The sequence below is a fragment of the Zootoca vivipara genome, chromosome 13 (genome assembly GCF_965207765.1).
Source record: "Zootoca vivipara chromosome 13, rZooViv2.hap1.1, whole genome shotgun sequence".
In the NCBI taxonomy this organism is placed as follows: Eukaryota; Metazoa; Chordata; class Lepidosauria; order Squamata; family Lacertidae; genus Zootoca; species Zootoca vivipara.
Window position 1 is genome coordinate 6,736,603 of NC_142596.1, and position 13,138 is coordinate 6,749,740.

At 50.2% G+C, this 13,138-nt stretch overlaps 1 protein-coding gene across 1 annotated transcript in view; it reads left to right on the forward strand.

Moving 5' to 3' along the window:
• Positions 1–12,679, forward strand: part of RFX7 (regulatory factor X7) — a 47,627-nt gene extending 34,948 nt beyond the window's left edge. The window contains exons 6-9 of the mRNA XM_035130916.3: positions 37–121; positions 1,126–1,333; positions 3,352–3,647; positions 4,867–12,679. Of these exons, the coding sequence (XP_034986807.2) occupies positions 37–121; positions 1,126–1,333; positions 3,352–3,647; positions 4,867–8,235 (3,958 nt within the window). The 3' untranslated portion in view covers positions 8,236–12,679. The remainder of the gene's footprint in view (positions 1–36; positions 122–1,125; positions 1,334–3,351; positions 3,648–4,866) is intronic.
• The last annotated feature ends 459 nt before the right edge of the window (positions 12,680–13,138 follow it).

Sequence of the window (13,138 nt, forward strand, 5' to 3'; positions counted from 1 at the left end):
TTTACAATTATTTACACCTTAATTTTTTAAAATCACGTATTGCTATAGTGGACTTCGGAAGAAAGCTTTTGTGCAGATGCCGACACTCCCCAACCTTGACTTCCACAAAACTGCCGATGGGGTAAAGTAGACACCTGAGCTGTTGGGCAGAATGATTAAGACCTTTAAGGTAGAACAAAAGGGCTTTAAGGAAAGCTGACAGCTTAGCATTGCAGAATTAAAGATCACTGGGTTTGCTTTGCAGAAGTTGGAATGTTTAAAACTAAGGGATTTCATCATGTAGTAAATGGGAAGGAGGAGCAAACTTTTAAAACCATAAGGCCAAAGACTCCTCTGACACTTGAGCTTGTTACATTTCGCGTACAGATTGGGCGGAAAGAGGAAAGCTCCTTTGCTTTCAGAAATATACTGCATGTCACTTACAGTTCCCTTTGGAAAGGTTGGGGCCAGGTGCCTGCCACAAGACGCAAAGAGTGTGTTTTCACCATATATTTTTGCATCTGTCCAAATGCAGATGTGAACATCTCATGTCTACAAGCAGTAGTGTGGGAAATGGCATTAAAAGAGGGGGCAGATTTTCTCCATCTTTTTTGGGAGTTGTTGCCACACTCCAGACTCCCATTACCACCATCTGTAACCATTGGCCATGTTGGCTGATGGGGACTGATTGAGACCAACAACATCTGGAAGTTCACCGCAGGTATTCCATAAGCACTTTTTTGAAATGAGCAAACCTGATTTCAGTTTCCTTTTGTTAAAATGGTTGCTGAAGCTTAGAGTTACATTTTTTATCGGGTGTAGGAAATTTTGCAGAGCCACCGTGACAGTGTCTGAAATAATTTTAAAAGGCATTTAAAAGGCTAAATCAGAGTGGAAAACCCACTTCAGGTCCTTCACGAACCCCAACATAATGTCAGCATTCTTATGTTATGGAAGGGACACCATGGAGCTTGTGGCAAAAATAGCGAGTCCTTTTCAAGGGAAGCAAAGCATCAATCCTCCCCCAGGCCTTCCTTAAGCAGCAGCTCAGTATTAGCCCCAAGCTCCATGGCTAGATTGAAATGCTGTGTACGTTTGGTGAAGCTGTTGCTGTTGCTCAGGGTCTCCTTTTTGTTTTTGTTTCAGCTGGAAGGGGCAGAGTCCTCTGGGCACCTGCAGAGTGCTGACGAAGAGGTGGTGTCAGCTGCCTGCCAGCTGGTCTGCCAGTGGGCCCAGAAAGTGCTCAGCCAGCCCTTCGATTCCGTCTTGGATCTGGCCCGCTACCTGGTTAAAAGCCACTACATAGGCACTAAATCAATGGCAGCTTTAACCGTGATGGCTGGTGCCCCGGCAGGTGAGGAGGTGTTGGCTCAGGGCACCTCTTGATGGGAGAAGAAACTCTTGGCATTTTCCATGTTATAAGGGGTTGAAGGGTTCATATTCCCCCTGCTATAAATATGAGCGTGGTGGGCCTATGCTGAAATCTCAACAGCTGTTTCTCTTGGAAAGGCATTTTGGGACTTTTGGTTCATTCTTGTTGGCCTGTCAGTAATCAGGTTTGGGGAGCAGAGTTTTCTCTGCACTGGCTCCAAGGATTATTGCATATTATTTGTCTGTCTGTCTCTGTCTCTCTGTCTCCCTCCCTCTCCCTCTGTGTGTGTGTGTGTGTGTGTGTGTGTGTGTGTGTGTGTGTGTGTGTGTAGTTAGAGTTCCATTATCCTGTACACTGCTTAGAAATATTAAACATATTAGCGCTTTGGAAATACTTTTAAAGAAAGAAAGAAATTTTAACAAGGGGGCCACTTGGGACAAATTCCTTTCTATATGAAACTGAGGGTGGTACAGTCCCTGCAGTGGGGTCCTGCTGCCTCACCTGATATGTAGGTTTTCTGTATGCAGGGTATTTTATTGTGAAACGTGACATTTCCCCATTGTTTGACTGGAAGCAGGGGAGTCTGAGGAAGGCCTTTTCTCCTGAAAGTCAGTGTGCCACTTGGCATGCAAGTATCTCTTATCTGCCTGGGAAACATTTGGTCTCTTGTCTAGAGCTGCAGCAATGACTCAGTGTGTGTGCGGGGGGGGGGGGCAGGCCTAACTCTGCAACTTGGAAAGACCCACCAGCTATCTGGTTGCAATACAGGAGGGCCTACAAACTCCTGTAGCAGGTGGACTTGACAGTCGTTTAGTTGTTGTTATTTCCATTTTACAAAGGTGAGGGACTTCAACTTCCATTCTCATTTCTGTATACAAGGAGGGGACTTGTGTCTTACGGAGATGTGTTCACTGGGGACCTTACAAAATTTATTCATTGCCACCTCCTGCCAGGCATTTGAGGTGCTCTTAGGCAGCAGTGGGAAACTCCCAGCCTTCGGGCCCAGTTAGGCCTGGCAAAGGTCCCAGCTTGGCTCATAAGGCGTTTCCCCACAAACCATGCCTATCTGATTTGGACCTGACTGCCTATGTCAGGCATTGGCAACCTCTGGCCCATGGGCCACCTGTGAACCAAGCCACCCACTCGGCAAGTCCCTCGCGCGCTGCGGTAAACCGGCGCAGCACGGCACGGGGACTCTCCAAGCAGCACCAGAAATCGCTTCTGCGCAGCCGCAGAAGCGATTTCTGGTGCTGCGAACATTTTGGAAATGGGTAGCCAGCACCGGAAATCGCTTCTGCACAGCCGCGGACATGTGCAGAAGTGATTTCTGGTGCTACGCTGCCCATTTCCAAAATCCTCTGGCCCACGGGAAAAGGTTACCGACGCCTGGCCTATGTGATGTCATACGTGGGCCAGGTATGTCCAAGACTACAGAGGGATACCTGGAAGCTTAATGTGAGCTCCCAATTCAAGTTGGGCTCTTCACCAGGAGTTCCCTACCGTAGCCGAGGGTTAAAGCAAGGCCCTTTGAAGGCACACATCCTGCACCAGTCAGCTGATCGGTGCCAAATGCACGCCTTTAAAGGAGGTTGCTGCAGCAGCAGCTGACTAACAGTCACAACGACCGCCTTTGAACTTGGACAGGTGTCAATCACCTTACATAGTTGTTGTGGTTAAGCAGGCTGTGTGGCTTTTGCAGTTGTAGTGTTGCTGATAAGCCTGATGTTGTGTTCCTCCAGGTACCTCAGGGCACAACCCTCTCCTCCTACGCAAGTGAACCCGAACTGCGTCCGAAGAGCTCGGCCGAGGATTGTGTGGGTTGTCATTTCCCATGCTGGTGCCCCCCTGCCATTTGGGACTACAACTCCCATCAGCCACAGCATCATATGACAGAGCTGGCTGGGGCTAATGGGAGTTCTGGTCCAACACAGTAGGAAGGCTGGTGTAGATGCTCAAATGGCAGGCATGCCTTAACCCGCCCTCCTCCTCATCTCTTCCAGGAATCAAAGGGATCCCCCAGCCTTCGGCTTTTGTCCCAACCGCGGAGAGCAATTCCTTCCAGCCCCAGGTGAAGACTCTGTCCTCCCCAGTTGATGCAAAGCAGCAGCTGCAACGGAAGATCCAGAAGAAGCAGCAGGAGCAGAAGCTGCAGTCGCCTTTGCCAGGAGAGTCCCCGGCCAAGAAGGTGGAGGGCACCACCAGCAATGGGGTCACCAGCCTTTCCAACGGGAGCCCAGCCATCTTGTCTCCTCAGCCGATTGGCATTGTCGTGGCTGCTGTTCCCAGCCCTATAACGGTAAGCTGTCGGCGTGGATGTTGATAGACACAGTGCGCCCTAAACCTTTTGCTGACCTCCCCATGGGCTTCCAGGTGGGTAATGAATTGGGGTGGGGTTACCTTGGGTACTGCGTATGATGATTAGTAGAGGAAGAGAGATGAATTCAAAGTTGTTTTCTCTGGAGATTTATTTGGGGGGAATACATGGAAGGAATTGAACTGATTTGTAGCAGGGTTTTTTGGGGGGGGGAAATTAAATGGGGTTAAACAAATGGAAGCGAAAGTGATTTGGGGTGATCCGAGGGTGGGGTGCAGATTTATTTTAGAACTTTTCTGGTGTGATTTGGATCAGGAAAATATCTGGCCTGGCCTTCTGTGACATTTAAAATCTAAGTGTGAATCTATAAATACAGTAACAAACTAGCATTTACGGATTTTATGCAGGTTTGCGCCTGTGGCCCTGTGCTTTCATGTACCTTGCAAGATCCCTGACAATTGGGAAATGCAGCTATGCTCTCATTTCTTGTTCGTTGGTGAGGTCACCCAATAGTCGGGGACGGGGGAGCAGGGCCATCTCTAGGTAGACCCCTGGTGGCGCGGTGTTCCAGGGCGTCGGGCCGGTAGGCAGAAACCATGCTGCACCCTGCGAGGGCGGGGGTGCCGGAGTGATCTCCGCCCCTCAGCGCCAGGGCGCGCGACCTGCTCAAGACTGCCCTGGGGGGGAGAGGAGTGGAGGAGTCTCCCCTCCTAGAAAAGTGTGATAAGGTAGAGAGGTAGAAAAAAGGTGCAACTGTGAATCAACATGTGGCAGCCACAGGGAATCACATGGAAGTTTGATGGTGGCAATGAAGAGATCCTTGGCAATTTTGTGAGGGTTGTGGACTGTCAGTGCAGCAGAGTGGACGAAAGATGAGTGTCGGTGGAGAGCCCACTCCAGGAGTTTGGACAATAGTTGGTGGGGCAGGAGGTGTTGAGGAAGCCTTTTTTTGAGAATGGGGAAGAGACAGATGTGTTTGGAAGCTGCAGGAGTTGATTTTTGATTGACACGAGTTGGTCGGAGAGTAACAAACATAGGGCATGGGAGATTGTGGGGTGGAGGGCGGTGTCAAACAGGAAGTAGTGGAAGTGGACAGGAAGGAGACTTGCCTTCTGTAGATCAAATTTGATCTGTTTAGTTTTGCTGGGTGACTGGTTTTATAAAAGGAGTAACTGGAACCTTTTCCCCCCTCCCCCAACAGGTGCCGAGGACCCGGCAGTTGGTGACGTCGCCTAGTCCTGTGGGCTCAGCCGATGGCAAAGTTCTCCCACTCAACGTCCAAGTGGTCACCCAGCATATGCAGTCGGTCAAGCAGTCACCAAAGACCCCCCAGAATGTTCCCGCCAGCCCTGTTGGTGATCGTTCTGCCAGGCACCGGTACCCTCAGATCCTGCCCAAGCCTGCCAACACCAGTGCCCTCACCATCCGATCCCCAACAACAGTGCTGTTCACAAGCAGCCCCATCAAGACCGTTGTCCCTGCTCAGCACATGAACGTGGTGAAAATGACCACCATCTCCCTGGCTCCGAGCAGCAGCAACACCGGCAGCACGCCGGTCAAGCACACGCCTTCAGTTGTCAGCGCTTCCGGAGCAGCCGAAGAGCTGAGGACTGTCCCGCAGATTCAGAATGGGTCCGTCGTTTCGCTTCAGTCTCCAGGGCCCAAAGCTGGTGGCAGCGGAGGAGCAGCAGGAGGAGGCTTGGCTCCCTCTGCATCTTCAGTAGAGGTCAAAATGGAGCCAGAGGCAGCCCTGGACGAGACAGTGCTGCGGTGCCAAGAGAACTCAGACGCCTCTAAAGTTGCAAAGGTTGCTCTGAGCACCTCAGTTGGGCAGCAGAGGAAAGGTGAAGCAGAACTGTGGAAAGGTCAAGCTGAGGAGCTCCGCGGAGAAGGGAAATGTGCCCAGGGCTGTGACCCGAGAGCTGAAGAGGCAGGAAGGAAAAGCCTTGCCCAGCCCACTGAATCCCGCCCTGTTCCCACATTGGAGATCAATCCTGGCACGGTCACTCCCTCGGTTGCCATGCAGACCTTCTCTGCCACCAGCATCCCTGTGCCTCCCGGTGGTGACAAAGTGTGTGCTAAAAGCCCAAGGAAGCGGCTGCCGTCTGCCTTTACAGACTCCCAGGGCCCCCCAGTCAAGAAGCTCTCTGTGGGGCAGGTCTCTGCAGCCAGCACAGAAGCCCCAAAAGTGGGAGGTGTGAAGAAAGTGCAGCAGAGAGTGGTGGCTGTGGCCAAGAGCGAAGGGGCTGCAACACTTGTGCAGGTGCCTGGCAAGGTGACCATCAAAGTCCATTCGGTGCCCAGCAGCTTAGTGACCGCTTGCCCCCTGGACGCCGACCTTGTTCTTGGCTCCAGCGATTCCACTTCAGGGCAGCAGCTGGCAGACTCCTCTTCAGACATCAAAGTGAAGTTGGAAGGGAACGTGTTTGTCTTAGAAAGCAGTTCTCAGCCCAGTGACGGCTTTAGCCCCAACATATGGCAGCATCTTGCAAAGAGCTCCGATTTCGTCCCTCTGAACTGCGAGCAGCAGTCACTGCAGGAGGATGTCAATGTTATGGCTCTAGCGGAACACGCTGGTGGCTCGGAGGCCTTGCCGAAGTCTGTCTGGGAGCCAGTGCACTTTGAAGAGCTCCAGCAGGCAGCTGCCTACGGCCAGCAGGTGCAGAGCCAGGGGCCAGAGCCCTCTCTGGAGCAGCAGCTGCAATCACAGGTGCCAAGCCAGTTAGCTTTGCAGCCGGAGCTCAAGGAGTTTGAGGATGCTGCCTCGCAGTCCAACGAGAACTTCTTCTCCTTCGACGACGACCTGACCCAGGACAGCATTGTGGAGGAGCTGGTGCTCATGGAGGAGCAGATGTCCATGAACAGCTCTCACCTGTACGGAAGCTCCCTGGGCATGACCCTCCAGAGCCAGGGGGCGGCCCAGGGGGCATCCCTGTCCTCTCACACGAGCAGCGCCCACTTCTACCACCCGATCCACAACAGCGGCACCCCTGTCCACACCCCAACTCCCACGCCCACCCCAACACCTACACCCACGCCCACTCCGACGTCCGAACTTATTGCGGGATCGCAGGGCGTGTCGCGAGAGAGCCCCTGCTCCAGGATGGCTCAGACGACGCCCGTCGACAGTGCCCTGGGGAGCAGCCGGCACACACCAATCGGCACACCCCATTCCAACTGCAGCAGCAGCGTCCCGCCGAGCCCCGTGGAATGCAGGAACCCCTTTGCCTTCACGCCCATCAGCTCCAGCATGGCCTACCATGATGCTAGCATCATCTCCAGCAGCCCTGTCAAGCCCATGCAGCGGCCCATGGCCACGCACCCTGACAAAACCAAGCTGGAGTGGATGAATGCCGGGTACAGTGGAGTGAGCAACCCACCCGTCTCCAGCCATGCGATCCTCCCGAGCTACCAGGAGCTGGTGGAAGACCGCTTCAGGAAGCCCCATGCCTTTGCCGTTCCCGGCCAGTCCTACCAGTCTCAGCCGCGGCACCACGACGCCCATTTTGGTCGCGTGACTCCTGTTTCTCCCATCAGCAGCGCTGGCAGCAAGCAGGAGGGCTTCGCTGTGCCTGCACCCCTCGATGGCAAAGGGGCGGGTTCCTCCCATAACAGCAGCTTCAGGTGCCGGAGCGTCAGCCCTGCCGTCCACCGCCAGCGCAATCTCAGTGGGAGCACCGCTTGCCCTGCTGGCAATGTGCTGCGCTCCAGCACGGCGACAGCCGCGACCGCAGCGCCCTTCGGCAGCCCCGTCACCCCTGAAGTCCACAACGCGTTCAGCACCGTCCACGCGGACGCGAGTGCCAGCAGCCTTGCGCAGAGGAGCCAGTCAGTCCCCTTGACCGTCATGATGCAGACGGCTTTCCCGCCTCCTCAGAATCAGGCAAATTCTAAGAAGATAACAAACGTCTTGCTGAACAAGCTCGATTCGGATAACGATGATGCAGTGAGGGGCCTGGGAATCAACAACATGCCTTCCAACTATACAGCCAGGATGAACCTGACCCAGATTTTAGAAACTTCATCTTCTACGTTTCCGAGTGCCAACGGCCAGAACGTGCTCAGCCCCAGCCCTTCGGTTTTCGAATTCCAAACACCAAGTTACCTCACGAAGAGCAGCAGCGCCGATCACAACCCTTTTGCTCCTGCAGATAACCAAGCACAATCGGAGCCTCTGGAGGAGGAGGAGGAGCAGCAGCAGCAGCAACAACAAGAGCTGGATTTCAGCAGCACCGTGAAAGACTTCCTGGATGAGGGCAGCCTCCAGAGTAGCCAGCAGCTGGCCAACCAGGTGGCTTCTGATCTCAGCAATGTGGCCTCTGTCTTCTCCAACGACATCAGGTTGGGTTCTGAGCTCTCGGGCAGCATTAATGATTTGAACACGCTGGACGCAAACCTGCTCTTTGACCCGGCTCACCAGCAGGGCCAGGACGATGAAGCAACACTGGAAGAATTAAAGAACGACCCCTTGTTCCAGCAGATCTGCAACGAGTCCATTAACTCAATGACTTCGGCAGGTTTCGATTGGATGGAGAGCAAGGACCATCCTGCTGTTGAAATGTTGGGTTGAATCTTTTTCATAAAAAAAAGATAAAAAAATTAAATAAATATATGTAATATGATGTATGTAGCACACTGTATCTAAAAGACAGACACACTCTTTGTATTTGTCTTAATGGAAGTGCCTCCCTGCAGCAGAAACATTGACTATGACTTAATTGTGGCATTTTTACGAAACAAAAAAAAAAAAAAAACACCCAACATCAACCCACACCTTTGCTCCACCAGCTGCTCTATTCTTCAGCAGGGAATATTCAGTCTTACCCATTTTAAAGACTTTTCTGAAGGATACAGCCTGATCCAGAGCCAGTATTAGATTTTAAAATTTTTACTTATCGAACAGCATTTTTTTGCTGTTGCAAAAGAAAAAAGGTGGCCGGGGAGGTTCCAAGAGTGTAGTGAGTCTAAAATGCAAAGGAAAGGGGCTCAGCAGTTCCACAAGCAGTGTTACCTGGCTGCTCCTCCCTCTGTGCATTTCAGTCAGTGCCGCCCTGAGTCCCTTGTATGGCTGCTGTTCTCTGGGTTACCAAGCAAGCTGCACTGGAAGGAGTGGAGGCCACGCAGCAACCGTGTTCCTCGGATGGAGGGGGCTACGTGCACTTGGGTGTGGACACGGGGCCCTTGCACATGCTGGTGCATCCCTTGCACCGGAGCGCCTGCACACATCTGTGAGGAGCGAGCCTGCAGAGGAAATGGGAAGCGGTCCAGGAGGCAAGAGTTCCCTGTGTATATCAGCACAGGTTGCTTGATTGGGTGACGAACTTTAAATGGCTGCTTCCCAAAGGTTCTGGGCTCGCTATCACCTCCTATGTTTCATTGCTGTTAGAGAACCACAGAGGTGGGGGTCCCAGCTGTGGATAATGGCGGAGGAAGACTTGGGTAAAAACTGACCATACAGCTTAGAAGGCGGATGGTGTGAGAGCGCTATACTTAGACACCAATACAACTTAAAATGACAATAAAGGGCTAAAATGGGGAGTGACAGATAGGAACTATCAAGGAATGAGAAAGAAGCACTAAAATTTTATTGGAAAGTGTGTGTGGGTGTGTGCGCTTAACCGCCTTTAGTTGCTTGAAAATCTCAGCTTAAAAATCTATCTGTTTTTATTGGTTTTAATATCCTTGAGAGGAAATGTAATTCTGAGCCTTGAGACATCATAAGACTTCATTCCGTTCTGTTTCCTATTTATTTATCAGAATTGGAGCAACCTGAAGTTAAGGTGGAAATGGCCCCAACCCATCCATTCTCACTTGTAAACAACATTTGCGGTGCAGACAAGCAGTTGCCTCTTCGCTGATGTGCTCTTTCCTGAGAAGCTGATAGAAAGAACAATTTTCATAGAGCCATAAGTGCTACCAGATGCCATGGGGTACAAACATGCCATGGGGTGTATGTCAGAAGTTACCCTACGCAAACCCAATGGAAGTGAATGGAGAAAGATGCATAGGTTTCTTGGTGCCCCATTTCCGCCTGTTGCAAGCGGATGCGCCCAGCAGGAGCTGCCTGGGGAGTGTGGCCATTGCCTTTCAAAGGGCTGTGAAGAGAGAACAGACAGCCATTAGCCAGCTGGGGCCTTACTCAGGCAGAAGGATCTGTGCCAGAACTGTGACTTCACCTGGGAAACCTTTTGCCAGATCCATTGTCCAAGGCTGCAGGATGCTGTTCCCTGGGCGCTTGTGCTGTGTTTGCTTCCTCTTGTAACATGGGCTGATCATTTTGCACCTGCCAAAACCCAAGTAAAGTGTCAGGGCCAGAATATCACTGGGAAGGAGAGAAAGAGAGAGGAGCCGTTGCAAATGGCTGCCCATGAGACAAAGCAAGCAAAAAAACGCACCAGCCAATCATGGCAGGCTTTTGAGACTACCAGCTGGTCAGACGTAGATTGTGCCCTGATTGTTGGCACATGTAGGGCAGTTCCAGAGCGAAAGGTTTCAGGGCAGAAGTTCTGGTTAATTTGCTCGTGGGGAGGAAGTTTTCCCAGTGTTGTTGTGCCTCTTTGCATTCAAGTTGCTGGAATCCAGGCCTCGTGACAATACTTCATTTCAGGCCCCACAAAAACGTTGCCCGTGTGGGGTTGCCAGAGTCTTACTCCATGTACGTGAGCCATAGCCAGCCCCTTTGGAGTCTGTGGGGTGGGGGGCAGGGAGCAAGGGCCATGGGGAGTTTCCTGGCTCCTTGTGTGTGCCTGGAGTTAAGGCAGCAGTGTATAGAAAAGTTGGCTTTGGAGGCGAGGGCAAAGCAGCAACTACTCACCTGGGTACCCCAGAGGATTCCACAGCACATGCACCCAGTGTATTGTGGTTTTTTAAAAAAGAGAGAAATCCAATTTCTGCATGTTTTTTGGTTGTAATTTTTAAGATTTGTGTGTGCACACGTGTTTTTCATTAAATAAAAAAAAATCTGGAAGTACAAAGAAACCAAACGAGATTTCCCCTTTCCATCTGGGTTTTGTCCTGGGTGGCAGGATAGCTGTGTGTGTGTTTGTGCGTCTGTTCTCACATCACAGGCCCTTAAAGGAGGCATGCTGGCATATATTTTGAGCACTCCTTGGCAGAGAGGGATGCCTCCTCCACCCCTGCCCAGGCATTGTTGCTGTGCAGATGGAGGTTCCCATTGGGTTCTCTGCCCCCCTCCAGGAGCGGCACTTCTTGGTTTGTCCCTAGGTGATGGTGGTGAAGGTGCAGCAACCTGGGGGTGGGGGTGGTGCATGCGCTTCTCACCTTCATTGTCCCTCTAAATGCTCCTGATTGGCCAGCAGGGAGCTCTTGCCCATATCCAGATGAATTGAGAGTGGAGCACTTTTTTGACCGGCAACCCACCTTTAACCCAAAATGTGTTGAATACATTGTAGATACAGGTTTGAGCATGGATTGTAATGTAGATACAAGCTACAGATTGCTGAATTGAAATCAATTTTAAATGTGAGACTTTCAAACTATCATGTGACCACTATCATTTTGTCTCGCCCACCCCCATCCTAAAAATATAAATAAAAGAAAGGCCTGTTACCTTAATTTTGAAACGCCACTGGTAAATTGGACTGAAGCGATAATTCTCCTTTACCTTCATTTGGTCACTCCAGTAGGAATTCTGCGATAACTTAAAAGTGAATTGAATGGAAGTTAGGTTTGCAAGGAGGGCCTGAGGAGCCAAAACTTTTTCACACACGCTTCATGGTGCTAGACCCAAAATGGGGTTTTGTGTATTGTTGGCTTGTGTTGTTTTGCGGTTTCCTCCTTGTGTTTGGGGTTGTAATGGGCAGCTTGCTGGACGCCTCCCTCTTCCTGGTGCTCGCAACTCCTTCGCTCTCTGCCTGCAGACAAGTCCCTGCTTCACACCAAAGTGTGCCATCTCCGGGGGAGGAGAAGCCCCCTTCTGCCAGATAAGACCCCTCCGTAACAATGATAATTTTAGTTGTGCGGAGGGTCGCTCTCCTTGGCTAAAGGCGAATGAACTTGCACCCCCATGTACAGTATTGCCAAGAATATATTTTGGATTTGGCTGGCCAGCCTGTTGGACTGTGTGGGGTTCAGCTATTGCACTAAGGCTTCTGTTGAACTGTGGCAGGCACATTCCTTAGGATAAATGCAACAAATTTGACGGCCCACAGATTATAAAAAAGAGAGAAAAACAATTTCTACAGAAACTTTTTAAATGTGTTTCATTATTAAAAGGCAAAATGTCATGCAAATGACAGGTAACTTGTCTTATGTAGCAATGTGCATTGATCTCAATGAGATGTTTCTATTTCTTATTCTCTTACGTGAGAATCTTACAGCAGGAAGAAAAAAATGAACTGTTTTGTTTGCCTCACCATGTTAATACATGACCACCTGATGTGCATGCGTGTTCTCTTGACTTACCTTGTACAGTGCTAGGTAGACTCTTGTAACCCACTCTTTTTTCATTATTATTATTTTTGCGCTGTATTAGATCTGGGTCTGTGCTAACCAGACAAGCATAGCTGAATCACCAGTTAGTTACTTCTTTTTTTTACGTTTACTAATTCTGCTTAGTTATTGTTAAATATGTTACTTTCTCATTATCTTTATTGCTCTGGTGTTGGGGGGGAAAACCCTTTTGGCATAATTTTTTTCATGAGAATTCATGAAGTAAAGAATTTGCAAATAATTGCAATAAGCACTGACTTTTGAACTGAAAAAGAAGGAAATTGTTTCTTGGGCAGTGCAGCATCTGAAGTTTATATAAAGTCCTGTACTATACTTTTGTGCTTTCTATAAGGAAAGAAGAAAAAAACACCCTCTCTACCTTTTCATCTAGTGCACAGATTCTTCTCTTTCTCTCCCCCACCCCCGGTGTTTTGTTGTCTGTTGTACCTGCTGAAATGACAGTAGTTGGATATTGCAGTAGCATTTCAGTTGATTTTTTATTGAAAGTGCTCAAAATTTGTTTTTTTTAATGTTTTCAGAAACAATAAAACATTTTATATTAAGCCAGACTTGAGGAGCAATTTATTACGGGGACACGGGTGTTAAGAAACGCTACAGGGGAGGGTGTCTCTCTGTGTAATGTGTGGGCAAGGGTGTATGCAAGACCTCTACAAGCCCCATGGAAACAAGCATTAAATGTGATAAACAAGACTGGTTCACATTCACAGGTTGCTTTGGAGCACTAAAACTGCTTTGCCTATGATGCGGAACGTATGAAGCTGGTTTAGACCCTGTCAGACCGCTGATTGATCGAGCTTACCGTTGCCTACACCTGATGGGCAGTAGCTCCCCAGGGTTTGGGTGGAAGTCTCTCCCAGCCCCACCTAGAGATGCAAGGGATTGATTTTGAGGCCTTCTGCATGCAGATTACAGTATATGCTCAGCTACTAAGCGGAGGCAATTCCAAAAATATGGTTATTAATTGGGGGAGGGGTATGGACTGTCCAAAGACTGGAAACTGG